At 31.9% G+C, this 20812-nt stretch overlaps 1 protein-coding gene across 1 annotated transcript; it reads right to left on the bottom strand.

Moving 5' to 3' along the window:
- Positions 1-1738: 1738 nt before the first annotated feature.
- On the bottom strand, positions 1739-18060 carry LOC134706149 (dopamine beta-hydroxylase-like). The gene is made up of 8 exons (XM_063564857.1): positions 17957-18060; positions 10290-10488; positions 8919-9051; positions 8416-8520; positions 7049-7228; positions 5399-5571; positions 2102-2345; positions 1739-1752 (listed from the first exon to the last, which is right to left on the bottom strand). The coding sequence occupies exons 1-8, from the start codon at positions 17971-17973 to the stop codon at positions 1739-1741; spliced, it is 1065 nt and encodes a 354-aa protein (XP_063420927.1). The 5' UTR covers positions 17974-18060.
- Positions 18061-20812: the final 2752 nt, after the last annotated feature.

Genomic DNA, 20812 nt, shown 5'->3' with positions numbered 1-20812 from the left:
TATGTTAAAATGCTATAATTTAAAATACCTACCAAAAAGTAGAGTGGTAGTCATTACAATAATGGCTCTAAGGACAATTAGAGAGTACAATAAGATAGGTTTCGATGCCAGTAATATGAGTCAAGTTGTTAATCGACTCTTTGCCAGTTATATTATTGGCCAAGAATAAATTATATAAATTCAAAATTTCTTATACGGTAGCGAATAGTATGTCCCATACTTTCATATTGTTATTTTGACGTTGTCAAAACTGATAGCGTTGAAGTATTAAGCGCCAAAAAATGTTTACCTCAAAATATGAGGAAACAAGTACGGGTCTAAAAAGGACTCACACATCACAGCACATCATTAACAAACTGCTGATCAATTATATAGTAATTTTGTTAGTAGTTTTGAATAAAAATGTTCATTCAATTTGATGCATGATGCAGAGAATCAACAGTCAGAAGGCAGTCGTCTTAATCTTAACACTGTAAAGTTGCTGGACAAATATGAAGACGTTCTGTTTAGTAGAACTGAATTAATACGAAACGTGATATTACTATTGCAAATGGAAAGCGGGTTTTGATCCGAAAAAGGCTAAACAATTCACTGTCAGTGTCGGTGTCAAGTTAAATATCAAGTTTAAAGTTATTCTGTTCAATATGTTCGTGCACATCATTAACAAACTGCTGATCCATTATATAGTAATTATGTTATTAGTTTTGGATAAAAATGTTTTGATTCAATTAAATTATTTGATGCATGATGCAGAGAATCAACAGTCAGAGGGCAGTCGTCTCAATCTTAACACTGTAAAGTTGCTGGCCAAATATGAAGACGTTCTGTTTAGTAGAACTGAATTCATACGAAACATCATATTAATATTGCAAATGGAAAGCGGGTTTCTATCAGATCCGAAAAAGGCTAAACAATTCATTGTCAGTGTCAAGCTAATGATCAAGTTTAAAGTATTTCTGTTCAATATGTTTAAAAAACTGTTAGATTGACAATCAGATGGACGGACGAATAAGTAAACAAGGTAATTGCTATCAAGTACGGACGCGTACTAGCGCCACACATTTTTTTTAAAGTCCCTATCTTTACGTTATAAAGCAGAGGTTTGCGTTATAACGCAAGGATAGGGGGAAATGGTTGGCGCTATTACGCTTCCATAATTAAGTCCGCACTGAAACAATCTTATTTTGAAATATATTGCCAATAGTTATCAAATGTACCAGGATTATCATTTAGTACGCCAGACGCGGTTTTGTCTACATAAGACTCATCAGTGACGCTCATATCAAAATATTTATAAAGCCAAACAAGTACAAAGATGAAGAGCATTGAGGATCCAAAATTCCACAAAGTTTGTATTATATCATGTATATATAGAGAGAAAAAAGTAATAACAATAACGTATGTTATAACACTGATTTTTAAAGATTTCATAGCTACAAAACAAACGATTTATACACTCACTTTTTCTCTACAGGACTGTCATAGTTGTAAATAACATCATTTGTGAGTTCTGTGTAATAAACGCCGTCTCTGTATACCTTTATATTATATTTTAACAATAGAATTTCTTTGTCAACTCTTAGTTACTATTTCGGTTTCAAACACTTCTATATGTGACTATTTAGTATATTGCTATACATGAACATTATTCCCAGTCATGTATCATCAATGCGTGTAACCAGGTGTAACGACATCATTACATCGTTTCAAAGCAAAGAAATGTTATGATAATATACAGTCAACGCATTTTGACTGTTCAAATAGAACGAGTGCAGCATAAATGTATATAACAGTAAATTAAGTTTGGTTTTAAATTACAGGTGATATAAAGTTTGTCCCAATAGTTTCAATAATAACAAAATCACCTGGACTCAAAGGGTTGCTTGATTAATGAATTCAAGGAATTACAAAGATTAAAAAGTGTGTGTTTAATTAATTCGTATGCCAAAGTCGCCATCTTAATTAACAGCTTTGATTTGGTATAACAACATTCAACCCTTAACTTTTGAAATGCAAATTCGAATAGTATTGACATTGTTATTGAAATGAAAAACACAAAGCGCATTTTGATACATATTTTCTAATAATAGTAAAGTGTTACCTAGATAATGCATATGGTTTGTAGCCCAAAATATGTTAATTGGTGCTTGTATTAATTTCCTGGAACATTCTGAATGGCATTTCCCTACTACTGTGTAACTCTGTTGTCCTGGTGGAATTTCAAGGTCTGTCTGACCAGTCATCATAATACCAGCATCATTATCTCGGAGTTTTGGAGTATAATAAAGAGTGACTCCCGATGAATCTTTCCAGTTGGAAACTAACTGCGGATTGTTCCAGTGAAACTATGAAATGACAAATCATATTGTTTAACAATTTAGTATGATTGCCAATGAGACAACTCTCCACAAAAGACCAAAATACAAAATGAATCGATAATCAGTACAAAACAAGAAAAAGATGAATGGAACAGATTTCTTATTGATGCATTTTTATCTATTTTTGAAGAGGCATTAATCAAAGTTCCATATTATCCAATGTGGTATGTGGTATGAATGCCAATAAAACAACTACTCATGTAACTCCAAATGAAGTGGATGCAGTTGTTCATGTCTATAAAAGGTAATAAGATTGTATCAATTTGTTAAGGTTTATGTACCCTTCTGTAGCCATTTTTGTACGAATATTTAAAACTTCAATTGTATAAAAACTTCAGATATAATGAATAATAGAGATAGGCCATTGTGTACATATTCCAAGGGGAAACTTGATGCAAAGCATTAAATTTTCTGTTCCATTGCATTTAATAGAAAAAGAGGACTTTATGGCAAATAAATCAAGATTTTTATAGAAATCCACAGCCTTTATCGTTGTACTCTCATATTTGCAATTTGATGACTGATAGATATAGGATTATTGCATGCAGTGCTATCATTGATTTCCTTAAAACAAGTTTATAAATGTAGTTATTGGATAAAACAAACATAAATATGGACAAACTCAAGTACACCTTTTAGGGTGCGCTCGCTTTAGTGACTCAGCACGAGGTGTTTTGGAATTTACAGGTTGCTTAGAACTTTTTGTAATAAATAAACACTAGCACATCATAGAAAATCAAGTGAGTAATTTATGTTTTAAATTTTATAACAAAAATCTCTGTATTAAAGGCTGTGGATTTTCTTTATTTATTTGCAACAAAGTTCTCTTTTTTCTATCAAATGCAATGAAACAGTAAAAAATAATGCTTTGCATCTAGTTTCCCCTTGGAATATGTACTAAATGGCCTATCTCTATTAATCATTATATCTGTAGTTTTGATACAATTGAGGTTTGAAAAATTCCTACAAAAATGGCTACAGAAGGGTACATAAACCTTAAATGTAAACAAAATAAGTGCTCTTATCAGTAAAATACGTAAAACACAAAAGAAATTGTAAAAAGGTTACTCTGTATGTATATCCGTTATAAGCATGATGTACAAAACTATTCATATTTAAAACAGTTAACCCAGGCCTAGCCTAAACGGTGACACAGCCGATGCTGTTTGCAAAGTAAATTATGTTACAAAAATGATTAACTGACACACTCGAATCAATAAAATGGCTAAATATAATTTAGATTGCATTGCGATATGAACTTGTTACTTTTAAAGGTCGGTCATTTAAAGACGTATCAACCATATCGTTTACGTTGACGTATCCGCATCTGCAAATTTATCAAAAACAGTATGAGATCTCGAGCTTTAATTTTATGTACTTTCAATAATACAAATGAGCAACTGATTAATTTCTAATGCAATAATTAACAAAACAATTAGGAAATATCGAGTTTTGGTGAACATGTAATTCGACTTTTAAAGATATTCTATATAGTTGAACAGTTTACAGGCATAATAGGAGTGAATACGGTCAAATCGTTTATATGTGTGCTAACTTGTGCTCACGTAGAACCAAATTGTTATTTGACAAATAGAGTAATACTCAGTACTGTTTTATTAAATGTACATGTATGTATATGACTTATGAAGACAACTCGTGTTTCTATAACCAGTTATGATAACATTGCAAATAAACAATATTCAAAAGTTCCTTACATGTATATAAGTAGTACATTTGTTTTTTTGTGTGTGTTTATTCATGTAAGATCTTGAAATATTTTTTTAACTAGATTATCAAAGGATTGTATACGATATTCATGTACCTGCCCTACATTGGCTCCTTTCCCAGGGCATGTAAAAGTAGTTGATAGACCACTTTTTATTATTTTTACAAAGCACCACTATTGCAAATTTTGAAAGTGAATGTTTGATTGTTTGGAACGTTAAGTGTTCTTAAGCTCGGGATCACAATATATTTTTTGATAAATCTGCAGATGCAGATACGTCAATGTATACGATACGGTTGATATGTTTTTAAATGACCGACCTCTGTTGATATTGTTATTAGCAAAACGTGACTTTATCGTGAGACTGGATTGTTTCCCTTAGTACATCCAACAAAGCGTAATTGTATGAGCTATGGATCAGCCGGTTAGAGCACTGCCTTTTTGCACAGACGTCACTGGTTTGACGCAATCCAGTTATTTAACAAATTATTTAAACTTGGATTAAACTGAATAAGGAATTTAAAATAAACATAAATATGACTCACACCGACACCTTTGAAACAATTAACAAAAAAATCGTTATGGTTGAATTTTACTATCTATTTATGTTTGTTCACAGAAAATTTCAAAATGAGATGAAATGAGTGTAACTTTTTGGAATTTTGGATCATCAATGCTCTTCAACTTTGTATTTGTTTGGTTAATAACTATTTCGGTATGAGCGTCACTGATGAGTCTTATGTAGACGAAACGCGCGTCTGGCGTACTAAATTATAATCCTGGTACCTTTGATAACTTTTTACACCACTGGGTCGATGCCTCTGCTGGTGGACGTTTCGTCCCCGAGGGTATCACCAGCCCAGTAGTCAGCACTTCGGTGTTGACATGAATATCAATTATATGGTCATTTTTATAAATTTCCCGTTTACAAAACTTTGAATTTTTCGAAAAACTAAGGATTTTCTTATTCCAGGGATAGATTACCTTAGCCGTATTTGGCACAACTTTTTGGAATTTTGGATCCTCAATGCTCTTCAACTTTGTATTTGTTTGGTTAATAACTATTTCGGTATGAGCGTCACTGATGAGTCATATGTAGACGAAACGCGCGTCTGGCGTACTAAATTATAATCCTGGTACCTTTGATAACTTTTTATATGATATTTCTGAAGGCCTAATGCACATACCAAAGCTTATGAAAAATGTCTACAATGTCAAAGGAACTACGAGTGAAAGTAATGTATATCATATCTTTTTGTGAAATACTATTGTCAAGATCGTTTTACTATCAAACCTCTAATGCGGCCTGTTTGAATCCACTTTGACCAATACGGAATCCCATTGGTCCATCTAAACAATACCCAGTAAATCCAACCGCCCATAGTCCGATCATTTGATTACAGTTACTAGCTGCGCTCATGCCACATTTGGTAACTGTGTTAAGCTGTTCGTCTGGCACTGGGTCCTCTATATAAGTATAAACATTTATTTGTTTAAGTTCTTTAGATTCAGACATTTCTAATTGAAGTTATTTTATCTCGATAGTAATTAATACTTATCTAATTCTTACATGATTTATCCCTTTCCTGACATGTTGATTATTTTTATTTAATCAACGTGTGGATCGTTTTATCTCAGTTCTTCATTGGTCAAAATTCGATTATGACGTCGAATTTTCTTGCTTTTCTCTGAATTTCCTATTGTAACGGCACGAAAAATGGCGACCGTGGCATATTTGAAAAGAAGTATTGAATTTGTCTGCATATTGTTCGAAAATCATAAGAGAAACAGATGCCACCACAAAATTTCGTGTAATACGATATTTATCCACTCTTTACAGTTTAATTTAAAATATTTAAAACACTCGGCGAGCCTCGCGTTTAACATTTGAGAATTTAAATGTCTCGAGTAGATAAATATCATATCACACTCGATGCAGTGGATAAATCTTTATACAACACAAATGATGTCAGTCCCAGCTGTTATGTAAATTAAAAAGAAAATTTAAGACACTGTCAATTTAAAAAATAATGTTCAGCATGTCAAGCTGAAATAGTTACGGAGCCCTATAGGATTCTGATGCAATAAAAATGTGACACATAACTAATTCACATAACGTCAACTTTGTCCGAGTGAGTTTAAACATTGGTACAATAGTCATTTTTAAACGTATCAATGGATACTGTTGTTCAGGAATATTGTATGTTAGTCAGGCCTCAGGCAGGGTATATACTGTGACATTCCCGGTTTACAGTTCATATCCCCTGAGCCGAAGGCGAATGAGATATAAGCCCTAAGCCGGGAATGTCACAGTATATACCCTGTCTAAGACCTGTATTACACATATATAACGGATTACGTCACATAGTAACCGGTGTTATTACGACGTTTTTGAGGTTCCAATTGGGCATGAAAACGTCGTATATACCCTGGCAGTTTCCTGAATATGTACTGACATCTCTGTGTTGTTATCCAATCACAAACCTCGACACGTTTGTAATCCGTAATATTATAAATTATGTCATATAATTAATATCAATGTTGTTTTTGTCTCCGATTGAAGTTTTCTTCAAGTTATACATTCATGGCAAAATTTTCAAAAATATGCTTACATTGCATTTTCACCTTGAAGGGAGGAGGTAAAACAAAAGTAATTGTAAAAATTAATAACTTTGCACATTTTTGTCATGTTTATACGCTTAAAAAACATTTTGAGAACAAAACGAACTATATGAGGCCGTTTTGTTTTACATCTAGATAAATGATATATTTGTCACATGACCTGTATTTGTTTGGTTGTATGTAATGATTCTTATTGAGACTTATAATTACATTTTTATACATCCTTTATTTTTAATTTTTCGACATTGAACATTTGTAACTATAGTAAAACCAAAGACGATTAGGTCGCATGATACATGTGTTGTTGTCATAGTGTACCTACCATTCGGATCACATCCGTAAATTATTATATGATGCATGACCATTTCATTATCTATGTAAGGTTCATATGCCATCAGATGATAATCTTGGTCAGAAGGAAGATTGAAGATCATACAGGAATACGTTGTTTCTTCAGCTGGCACTGCTGTCTCAGGAAAGCGAATGGTTCTATTTAATGTCTCTGAAAACGTAAACTTCTGGATTAATGAAATTAGACACAAAGTATCATCTTACTACCAAAGCAACTTTAACCTCATATCATTAAGTAATAAACAAAAAAACGACATATCCTTTTTTCTATTTTTTATGCGAAAAGATCTCTTGTCGTTTGGGGATCATTTTTATTATAAAGTTTGAGTTGCGTCAATCATACTTTTCAATTTTCATCGCATCCAACTTGTTTGACAAATTTCTTTTATTTAGAATGTAGCCTAATCCTAGGATGAAGGAAAAACAGAAGAGCACTTCGGACGCATGCAATTAATAACTTGTTATTTTATTTTTATTTTTTAAAAGTTAAGTACTTCCGTTACATTCTCTGTTGTTTCTTTCATATGTAACTAGAAATGGTTTATTTTCAAACGAAGTCAGTGTTTGACATATTATACATACTCACCTTATCATACACGTTTACATCAAAGCTCACTTACTTTTTTATTATCTATTGTTTTTTCATGCAGATATATTGAAACAAGAACAATTAATTTGAATGTATAAACCCAGGACAAATGTTCATGTCACTGTGCTATCTAAGTCAGTGGTTGTGTCAGAGGTAATCTTTTGATGGCAAACTTTTGTCATATTATCTAATAGTTATTTAAAACGTTAAACACTCACAGCTTTATCAGAATTGGCGTTATGTTGTGATTTAAACGTACTTTCATTTCACCGTGTTTGTATTCCGGGTAACTGTTTTCACTGGAGAATATTGGATGTACATAGTGTGAAAGCGTCGATCTTGATATCGTTGTTTTTTGTGTATATAAGACCGGTTTATTGTTTATATAAATAAATGGGTTAAAATTAGATTTCCAATGAACCAGTTTAGTTAATCTGCGTCAATCTAACAAATAATGTTGATTGATGATGGATGATAAGGAGGATATTTTCATAACTTCAAACACTTTCAACAATGTTCGAGACATAAAACTTGATATAAACCAAAGAGCAGATTTGTTCTTACAGAAAGTTCAATTATAGATATTGACATAAAAGATATGTTTCGATCTCCTAGCAGGGGTTCGTCAGCTAAGCCCATTTTCTATTGCCTTTGTCCCTTTTTTCTTTTACAGTACAATAGTAACTAATAAAAAATCTTGCTCAATATCTTTAACCTTTGTGTAATTCTCTACCAATTCTGAGTGTTACCTGGTTCTTTCAAAACATCGCAGTTTTTCAGTCCATCTTCCACTTCACAATCTACCCATCCCTTATCAGCATCGCATACAGACCCATCTGATAAGGTACACACTCCTGAAATTTGTCATAATTATCAAATAAATTCATTGCTTGGGTGTTTGATATCAGATATTAACTCAATGATGCCGATACAATCAGTATAAAACATAAATGACCCCAAAAATAAAAGAAGAATGTGTCTGAGGTCACGATTCTCTACGCTCAAGATTGAAAAAAAACGTTCAGATGGAAAGACGAATGACCAAGGCTAGCTCTTATTCATGCAACATTTTCCTTTTTAGGACCAAAAAATAAGCAAATATTCGTTAAGAAAAATCTAGCAAAGAATTTATTTTCGCCATTTATGAAACAAAATGTAATTGAAGCCTAAATCTAACGAAATTCCGTTACAACCGAGAATGACATTAAGACCTCCTGATCGAAACATGTCTCACTTCAGTTTTCAATATTACCTGGGTGTGTTATATTTGATAAACGTGATGGTAAACTTCCTTCTTTCCAGACACATTTAGGATCTCCAAGTTCTTCGCCATTTGTTCGTCCGTCTCCATCAGAATCTTTTCTACATAATTCAGGTGTCCATGACTAAATACAAATGAATTTCGGTGAGATTGTATGCACGAGATCCGTCAGAGCCAACGATTTTCTACATGTTATCAATTATTTTTTGGTTCAAATATTTTATACTCTATTTTATATTCTATTAGGAACAAACAAACAAAGATAAATAATAAGTAATCAAATGTTAATCCCTAAACACTGATTGATTATTGGTTGCTTAACTTTCAATGATTGGTGTTGTATACTTAATCAAATAGGACATGAATAAGAATAAAGAATGATGCCGTATGTTCTGTCTATAAATAATCTATTTATAAAGATCAAAATACTTAGATATGATTCAGTAAAGTTCACCTACTTCGAGATGCACAGCCTATTTCGGAAGTCAGTGAAAAAATGGTTGGTCAAATCAATAAGCCACAACATGAACCCTCGACCTTCTTGACCATGCACAGATTGTGTAATTTTTTTTACACACGGAACAAGAAATAATGGCCAATTTTAACATACGTGTCGGCGTATACCTCCAACTCGGACGGATGCATCTCTTTACATGCATTTGTTTTTATATATGCCTACTTTCTGAATTCTATTCAACTGGAGTTGTAAAATAATTGTATGTCTGGTGTCATTGCAAAATGGATTATGACCATTCATGAATAAAAATGAATAAGATAATCAGTTATATGAAATTGTTAGGTAGGATATTTTTAATAAGCGACATACCACAACTACTCTACCCAATGTGTTTTACATTTTTGACCTAAAAGGTTCCAATAATGATTCAAATGTGAATACTCAAATGTTCCGTTCATGTTTTTTTCTCTAAATTTTCGGCTATTTCAATGAAGTATCACTTTACTTGAACATGTTTTTCTTGAAGTGTATTATAGTTTTGAGCTACTTAACCCACTTTTGATTAACTTCAAGAACCATTAATTATAAGAAACATTCATGATTATGAACACCTAGTGTAAACCTAATAAAATGACTCGTTTAGAAAGTCCGATCGTTCTAGACCCTACGTTACAAATCTATTGCATGCATAGTCTGCCTCAATATAAAACTTTGATCCTTATCAATAAAACCTCCAAAGATGGCTTCAATCTTTTGTTCTTCATCTTGGTCAGGCTGTACAAAACAATCCTTACGATTTCGTGTATCATATACAGGCATATATAGATAAACACAACACGTCAAACAAACAACAATTAATATATATATTTTAATTGTGTGGTATAAAAGATATATTTCCCACATACCAATCCCGCTGTTTTAAAATCCAAACCAAACTGGTTTCTACTTCCACCTCCAAGTGGATTGTTGTGACCTACACCATGCCACAAGTAGTTCGCCTTACATGGATGTGGTACTTCGTTACCATTCGGAAGGATATCTTTAAATTTAGGATAGGCAGTTGCAATACCGACACAGAAAAGAGTTTTGAGTAATGTTTCAATCCTTCAATACAAATGAATAAATAAAAACATAAATAAGTTATTAGATTTCAAATAAAAGACAATATGCTATAACAATAATGCTAATATCAACATGTTTCTGTGATATAAAAGGACAGCACCAACTGACTGTCCCGTCGCCATCATGTTCTTCCGAGTGATTCTGCTAAGCTCCATTATATAACTTGCATAAAACAAATAAATTAGCTTTACAAGTTCAGTGAAAGACGAAATTATTACAATTGTACAAACAAATATATCAATGTCAAGGGAGCATTTGTAGTACAACAAAATAACAACTGTTTGTCAGCAATATACCCTTTGACTATCAGTAAATACAAAGTGAGATTCCTAAAATACCATACCTATAGTGTATTTCAGATGTATAATGATAAATAAACAGATGAAAAATTGATAAGTCTTTAACAGTAGAAAAGAAATGATATACAAAATATATATTATAAAAAAAATCATAATCAGATAAAACATGCATATGTGTTTATATCTAGCTAAGAGGTATGTACGCATTAAATCAATAAACATAATATTATATACAGTAATGGGTGAGAGCAAAGCTCGAATCCCCATATGGAATTAACTGACCCCATATATACCGTATAAGGTCACTAGCACACTATGTAACGAATTTATCTTACCGAATATCTTAACGTGTGAATTTGGACCTATCAAAATGAGCAAGTCTTAACATGTTTAACCCCGCCACATTATTTATGTATGTGCCTGTCCCAAGTCAGGAGCCTGTAATTCAGTGGTTGTCGTTGTTTATGTATTACATATTTGTTTTTTCTTTTATTTTTTATATCAATAACGCCGTTAGTTTTTTCGTTTGAATTGTTTTACATTATCTTATCGGGGCCTTTTATAGCGTCTATGCCGTATGTGTGTTTGTTCATTGTTGAAGGCCGTACATGACCTATAGTTGTTAATGTCTGTGTCATGTTGGTCTCTTGTGGACAGTTGTCTCACTGGAAATCATACCACATCTTCTTTTTATATTCAATGCTGTTAGCATTAAGAAACTACTTCCATTGATTTTACAAAAACAGAAACAAAAAACAATGAGAACTGTTTAGGTTTAATTGTGTTTTATGAATATATTTTAATCTTAATCATCAATTTCTTCGATGTTGAAATCTTTTTGTTGTTTTTTTCAGTACCGATTTGTTTTTATAAAGGGACGTAACACCACTACTAACCGTGTATGAAATAAGCGCCGCATCGCTACTACCTTATATGGAATATTTATTTTTGTCGAGTTCCCTTTTTCTAAATAAACATTAACTCATGCACTGACAGCGATACCCTTGGTTCTTCATTTTTAACCATTTAAACAGGCCGCAGAACAAAATACAGATAAAATTGAGAATGGAAATGGGAAATGTGTCAAAGAGTCAACAACCCGACCATAGAAAAAAGAACAGCAGAAGGTCACCAACAGGTCTTCAATGTAGCGAGAAATTCCCGCACCCGGAGGCGTCCTTCAGGTAGCCCCTAAACAGATGTTTATTTAAAAATCTATATGGCCTTTGTAAGAGAATATTGCTCATAAATAGTGTAAGGTATGAATGCCAAATGGATGACAAATATGATGCAATTTAAATTTGAGATTACAAGTTAAGGTAGTATGAGTGTCTTAAATAAAAATAATAGAAGTTGTTCATAATTTGCCAAAACGTAGTATGTATTGATTTATGTTCAAAAATATAATAAAAATGATATGTCGTCGTGCATTTTTCAAGCTAGAGGTTATGACAAAATGTCAAATTTTGTTTTGATTATACAGGAAAATACACCATTTCTTATCGGAAACTTAACTAAAAGATAGAGTTTTAAAATAAATTACGAAAAGGCTTTCTTAATCGTTAGCTGAAATAATATATTTCACTAGGAGAAATATTTATTCTCACACCGACCAATTAATGTGAAATTAGCAATTATAATGCAATTTATTTGTACTATTACCGTCCATTTCCACTCCAAATAGCTCACCAAAACGCAAAAACATTTGACTTGGGGAACAAGTATTGTAGATAAAGTAAATCACAGGTGATAAATAAAATTACAGACACCTTGATGATTGAACAAAGGAAGAATGACGCTCATAGTTCTATATACTAACAATAAAGTTGGGGTTGAAGTTTTCACGGTCTTTCAAACCTCTTATAAATGCTAAATGTATTGACCGTAGTGAAAGAGGGACGAAAGATACCAAAGGGACAGTCAAACTCATAAATCTAAAACAAACTGACAACGCCATGACTAAAAACGAAAAAGACAAACAGACAAACAATAGTACACATGACACACCATAGAAAACCAAAGAATAAACAACACGAACTCCACCAAAAACTAGGGGTGATCTCAGGTGATCCGGAAGGGTAAGCAGATCCTGCTCCACATGTGGCATCCGTCGTGTTGCTTATGTCATATCAAATCCGGTATATAGTCTAATTCGGTAGGTCACATTCATGAAAGGGAAGGGGATTGTAGTTACGACGTAAGGAACATATCCGATATCATTTGTGAAACGGTTATTCAATAACGGTCAACCAACTCGTGATGGCGTCCGTAAAATTTACGAAGGGATGATTTCAACTTCACCATTTGGAACTCTTGGTTTAATAGCTTCCTTGTAAGCAGCAACCCTCTATCAAGAAAATCATGATAGGAAATGCAAGCACGGGAATAACCTAAATTTCACAATCGATATAATGTTGTATTAGTACATGTACTCATTTTGAAACATGAAACTTAAATAGACTATTGAATAAAGTTACACTTAAACTTGTTATTTGGTTTACCTGCTGAAATTATTTCTTTTGTCGTAAAGTTTTGTTTTCAACCGACCCTCCTTGTCAATTTCTAGATGTAAGTCAAGATATGAGGCCGACTTAACTGTATTTGTAGTATCCTTTATCTCTAGTGCAATAGGATATATGCGAAATGAACTTAAATTCACCGTTCAAACACTACTTAAATTATTTGTTTGTCATTTGTATATTTTATTTGAAACATTGTACGGACGACTCGAAATTTGAGCGAACGTGTGTAATATGACATAAGTTTTGAGAACCATGTAAGATGAATGTATTGATTTAAAGAGACGAATCTTTTTTTTACATTTATTGATATTACAGCGAATGTTTTCTATCAAATACAGACGGAAAGACAAAGACATGCGGTTTCTTAGCATCCTTTTGTTGTTGGGGACATTCATAATGACTGGAACCTTAATTAATTAATTAATCCTGTATCAAGTGTTAGATATAATTCCAAAAAGAAAAGTATGGAATTTTGAAAGACGAATAACTAGTTATCTATTATATAGTTGTATTTGTGTCTTTACTATACTAAACAATGTCAAAAAAAATCCAAATTTCAGTGATTATTTTTTTTTATTTTAATTTTTAATTTTTTTTTATTTTAATTTCCATTTTTGTACCTGTATTTTCTTTCTCTATGGAATACAATTTTCTCTTTATTGAACAATATGGAAATAATGGATACATAATAATATAGTAACGTATATTTTTATGGATTTCATAAATAAGAATACTAACAATTCCTAACTAATTTAAATTCAAATATGCAATATAATGTTCAACGAGGTCGGGTTAAGGTACTGCCTCTTTATATATCTAACTAAATAATGTTAAAAATTCTCAATAAAGTATGATGCAATTATCTAAAAAAAAAGAAAAATAAAAAATAAAAAAATTTATTTGAAGCAATTATATGCTTTACCTATGGTACTGTTTAATATTTTTTGGTCTTATTTTTCTGTAGATACATTTTAAAATTTGTAAATATCCTTCTGGATAATTTTGTTATTCCCTTTTCATACTTACTGTCGGGTTGGCAAATAAAGCGATGTAGTCACATGTTTATGTCTCGTGTGACTACATTTTTGCATTTGTATATTTGCATTTCATATTCATTCCTTAGTATAAGTTTTAAATAAAGTAAATATGTTTTGTTGTGAAATTCACACAAACCTCGTATGATGAAACGCTTGAATAGGTCACCTGTCTGAAAATGTGTAATATGTTCGAGATATATAACTTTTATATATGGTTGTTGAAATAAATCTCAAACTAGTCTGTATTCATTTTTTGTAAAGATGCGAATATAACCGCAGTCTTAAATGCATCAGATATTCGTCAAATCTATCTATTTTTCTCTCCGTGGAAAAGCGTAACCATAATAATAGTTTTATATACGTGAATCCACACAACATTGTTTAGATAGAGTAACTATTGTTTTGAGGAAATAATTTCTATCCACTAGCTTGAGGTGTTTGGCTTTCGTCAATTCGCAACGCAAAAATACAAAAATAAAGGTGACCGCCAATCAAAATCGATTTTTCAATTGGCAAGCCTTTCCGGTTGTATTTAAAATTATCGAATTTACGACTCAATAGGTGGAGGTTAATTATCATTGTCGAAACAATTCATCTTATCGTCTGTTAATGCATTACCAAAAATGTAACTTTCATTGTCTACGTGCGGGTCACACTAATTAGATCATCTATGATGATCGACCGTAAAGTATACTTTACGCCGTACATCTACAATGGTCGACTGATAAACTATCATTATCCCCGATACATTGTGATTATCTATTAATGTGCTTCCCGCGTTTCATATAGGTGTATGTTTTTGTTTACAAAATATATATTAAAACGGTAAGGTACTAAAATGATGCCTCAGATGCTGTTAACACTATTCCCGAGCACTTAAAAAACGGAAGCTTTAAAACTTGGTGTTGTATACCATATATAGTACCAATGTCAATACATATGCAGCATGTATTGTCTGTGATTTTGCATACTTTAGTGTTTAGTCTAACAATATTAATACTGCACTTGCCCCGCTCAATGCAATTGCTTGAGGTAAAATGTTTACAAAAGTATGACTGATCATTCCTTTAAATCATTGATGTAAAATTCAAAACTATTGACAAACAGAAATTGATTGCACAGCTAATATAAAATTTCTGATACACTATAAGCAACCATAATCAATCTACTGTCCAAATATAAAATAACTTTCTTCCAGAGATCAAACAAAGTTTGGCCAAGGTTGGTAAAATGAGTGATGTAAAATTAGAAGCCCAAAAGTGATGGGTTTTGTAATTGTTTTTTTTTATATAAATACTTGTGCATAAGGTGATGTAAATTTTAAAACTATCAGTTAACAGGAGTTCTTGCACAGAAAATGTAAAATTTCAAACATCATCAAACTGCAGACCAAATATAAAATCAAACACTTTCATAAACAAACAAAACATTGGCCCAAATAGATTTGTAAAGTGAGTGATGTAAATTTTCAATCTATTGACTTACAAGAAATGGCGGTACAGCAGATGTTAATTCTGCTTACTCTCTACAACTCAACATTATTACGATACAAACTTAACTAAAATCGTTCCATTTCATCTAAGTCAATAAGATTTGAGAGAAAAAAATCCTACACAAAGTTCTTCGTCAAACAGACAAATAGATTCGAGCGGTTACTTAGCTTGCTTTTGGTGTTAGTGACTAGGGTTAAAGAGACTGCCTTCCTAAAAACTGGCCACATAATTAACGAATAAATCATTTATCATTTACAACCAGTACAACCAGGAAAACTTTGTTCCCAGTTTCTACCATTGCACATTTGTGAACACTAATAAATCGGCAGGGCCATTAGATGTGACCAATCCGTCATGTGTTACAACAACTTATTAAAGCTAGGTTTTTGCCTTTGATATTTTACTCATTTAATACTGGTTTATTTTTGACAAAATACATGAATGTTATTGTCTTACTTAAAAAGATAGTTAACATCCATTAGAATATTTGTAAATAGATATATGAAGATGTGGTATGAGTGCAAATGAGACAGCTCTCCAACCAAGTAACAATCATAAAAAGTAAACCATTATAAGTCAATGTACGGCCTTCTACATAGAGCCTTGGCTCACACCAAACTGCAAGCTATAAAGGGCCACAAAATATGACTAGTGTGAAACCATTCAAATTGGGTAACCAACGGTCTTTAGTTTTCTTTGTTATGTCTTCTGAATTATTATTTGTCTATGAGTTTGACTCTCCCTCTGGTATCTTTCGTCTCTCGCTTCTAATCTATATAAAAACGAGAATGAGAAACAATTATGAAGAACAACCCCTGAACATCAGATTCTTGACTTCGGACGGGTGCAAACATAGCAGCCAAATACTTATTTTGGTAAATTCGCTTTATCTATATCTATATATTGATAACAAGACCTCAAACTGATGATATATTGAAAATTAAAAAAATGACAGGGGAATGGTTTTATTTATTATATTTATTAGACTTTTGATTGTCGTAAAAAAAATTGAAAGGAAACATTCTCTTTTATTGACAGATAGTTAACTCCGTGCAATAATGGGATTTATATAGAAATTGTGTATTGTATATGATCGTATAAGTGCATAAATTATCACTATACGTTTTAACACCAGGATATGTATTTAGACAAAAGAAACAACCACAATGACAAAGTCAGTGGTTATCTATCCGATATAAGAAAAACACAAATAAGAATACTCATCACCATGGTTATCAAAGAATAATTCAAGTTAAACAAACGAATGGTGTTATTTGTTATGTTTATAAATCTTTGTAATTGTCGCCAATGAACGATGAAGAGAAAGTATCAAAGCTTGAGATTGTGTGTAGTCCTGAGGATATGGGGATGATATAGAAATTGTATAATTGTTTAAATTATTATCATTCCCTTTATACCAAGAAATGAACTTAGACAACAGAAATAAAAAAAAAAATTAGGAAAATTTCAAATTAAAATACAAATTTAATTATATATGTTATACACGACAGAAAATACGATCAAGTTATTTAAATGGAAAATTCATCAAAAACTATCTCAACTACGACACATGTGATATAGGGAACGAAATAAAAAAAAAATGGAAATCATAACAATGTTCATATTAAGTATTCTTGTAAGAGGTTTCTAAATTTCATCTTTTCTCGGTTATAAATGTTCTCCTCATAAAAAAAACCTGATTGGTTAGTTAAATAATTGTGAAAACATTCGAACACTGATAGTTCATCAAATACGAGTACGATATTTTATATTTTTTTCCCTGATGAACAGATTAAAATGTTTCAAAGACAAAACATCTCTCTCTCTCTCTCTCTCTCTCTCTCTCTCTCTCTCTCTCTCTCTCTCTCTCTCTCAGTTCATCAAAAGAAATCACAATTCTAGACAACTAGGGCGATTGTACTTTAAACTGTTCATCTTTAATTCCACAAGGTATACCTTCAATCCCCGATTTTGTATAGACAGATAAGTATACAGGTCTCTGTTATAATCAATCGCAATTTCTATCTAATAAATTCTAAAAAGAAATACATTAGTTAAAAAAAATCTTGAACTACATAATACTGGATTAAAAAATTTACCTCATTATACTAGTCATTCAGTATTCATCTGGCCGTTGACTAAATTTTTTAAATTTATATTCAATCTAGTTTTAAAAAGGGTTAGTAAATGGACCGAAAAATCCAAACCATGTGATTTTGATTTGCTTTTGTATATGAAAGCTAATTATGTTTAGAACACATGTAAGAAGTTACCTTACAGGGACACTCAATTTAATTGTAGACTATATACGAGGGTTTGGATGGGGTTAAATGATGAAAGATTAATGCCCTTAAAAAGTGAAGATTAGAGAATAACGGGCAAAAAAAATAAGATTAGAGAAATGCGTGGTCTAATTTTTTGAAGATTAGAGAAATTTGTGGTCTAATTTTTTGAAGATAAGAGAAAAGAGCGGTTAATTTTTTGAAGATTTGAGAGGAAAAAAAAGGGTAAAATTAAATGTTTACAGAATAGCAGACCACCCCCCCCCCCCCCCCCCCCCCCATCCAGGCCATATACATTATTCTATCCACCTAGGTAATCTGTCAACCAAAGCTTCATTTTGAAACGAAATCAATGTTTTTAATACCATAAATAAGGTCATTCTTATATATATATATATATATATAATGTGATGTTTTCTTCATGTTGAATACTCGAGGAGGGGGAGGGTCGGAACAAAAACAAAACAATAAGTTTTATTATATTACAGGCATAGATGAATATAGTCAGATTTTAATTTCGATTGTTGTTCAACTGTGTTGCTGAATTGAAGGACATATCTCTTCATACAAATACCCCAAAACAGCTAAGCAAATCAATTGCAATTAAAATAAATTTCCTAAATTCCATAAGAAGCAATTATCCCCTTTACTATACGTACAAATTCATATATTTTTATTTAAGTTTTTCTTTAAGCATTGATGCATTTTGTTTTATAAAAATGCAAAATTCAGAATTGTGCAACAATTTTTTAGGTCAATGTATGTCAAATAGTCTTGGTTTGACGAAAATATGTTCAAGTGGTAACAACGGCTACTCACTGATATAAATTATTACCGATATTGACCAAGTGAGAAAAACAAATACGAAGAATGTTGGCCTTTCTTATCGATTTTTATCTATACGATTTTTGTTGAAGTTGACCATTCCCCTTCATGAGCCAAGGACATTTATACTTTTCTTACCCGACGCAATTCAAAATTGTGCATTGAAATTTTTTAAATCAGGTAGTTTTTTTCATCGAAAATTACATCAGATACATATAAATCATTATCTTTGCAAAACATTGCATAAGAAAATCCTGTAACCTTATTATAAAATTTTTGACTATCCTTTGGTATAATTTTGTAATTCTATATTCGAGCTTACATTCTGGTTAATAAACGGAGCGATGAGACATACACATGTGACTACAATTTGGTATTTGTGTATTTGCTTGTTATAGTTTATTCCTTGGGAGAAGTTTTAAATAAAGTAAATATATCTGGTTGCGAAATATAAATAACCTCTTAAAAGGGACGAACCGCTTGAAAAGATCACATCTTTATTAATATGAGGTGAAGAAATTGATATAAAATAGTCGTACTAATTTGTTTGGATGCTGAAAAAAATCCGAAAATGATAAGATTTTAATTTTTCAAAGATACGATTAAAACCACAGTCGTAAATGCATCATATATTCCTTAAAAAAAACAATTGATCTCCCCGTGAAAAATCGTGACAATAACAAATTTATTTAGATATATTTTTCATTCAAAAATATGTGAAAATGGTAAGGTACTTGATCATTGTTGATGTCTCAGATGCTGCTCCCTCCCCAGAACTCAACAAGATGGCAGCTTTTTAACGTGTACTTGTATACTTTAGAGTAATTGAATTGCACACTATTGTTAGATTTATGTTTCAAAATGAGTACTAACTTGTATTAATTGAAGGATGCAAAATATGGCAGAGTGACAATCAAACTCATAGATCGAAAATAAGCTAACAGCGCCATGGCTTGATAAAGACAAACAAACAAATAATAGTACACAGCATAGAAAACTAACAGCGCCATGGCTTGATAAAGACAAACAAACAAATAATAGTACAAAGCATAGAAAACTAAAGACTAAGCAACAGGAACCTACCCAAAACTGGTTCCATATGTGGGACCTATGTAGCTGTTCAATATTAATATGATTTACACAGTCATTCGTGTTACCAACTTATAAGTAGACTGAAATTGATATAGTCATTTTTGTCCTAAATTGTCGATATTTATAATTTGCATTACATGAATGACTGCTAACGACGCTGTACCAGTTTTTATGTTTTCTGCTTGGTGTGTGGAAGAAAATGGTTTATTGTCTCGCCTGCATCAAGTGTCACAAAATGAGATACATAATAATGAGTAGGTATCAGATACCGGCGACGGTGTGAACTATTCACTTAAAGATTACAAATCGTTTATGCAGAAGACTTAATCAAATCATTTGCACGTTTGTCAACCACAAAGCCTAGTATAGCTCACCGCAATATCAAATTTATACTTGATAAGAGGTCTTAGGATGACCTGTAATTATTTACATCTTTGTTCTTTGGTCTCAATGGATACTTTCCCTATTGGCAAGTATACCTCTCAATACCATACTTTATATTCATTTCGAGAGATTTTGCATTGTATGTTCAAAGGGGGAAATCGCACTTTAGATGAAAAAGCAAACTGCGAAATCGTGAAAAAAAAACCGGTGAATCGCGACAATTAGAAACGCAAAAGTGAATTTCTGTTTTTGCATTTTTGCTTTCGTGATTTCGCGTTTTTTGCGATTTCACATGTCGGAGGTGATATGTGTTATCTCTTACCCAGAATGATTAAAACAGTCGTTAATACAATTGTTATATGATGGCTACGA

Source organism: Mytilus trossulus, chromosome 2 (assembly GCF_036588685.1).
Source record: "Mytilus trossulus isolate FHL-02 chromosome 2, PNRI_Mtr1.1.1.hap1, whole genome shotgun sequence".
NCBI classification, from domain to species: Eukaryota; Metazoa; Mollusca; class Bivalvia; order Mytilida; family Mytilidae; genus Mytilus; species Mytilus trossulus.
The sequence above is the reverse complement of the archived record's forward strand: the minus strand, read 5'-3'. Positions and strand labels throughout refer to the sequence as shown.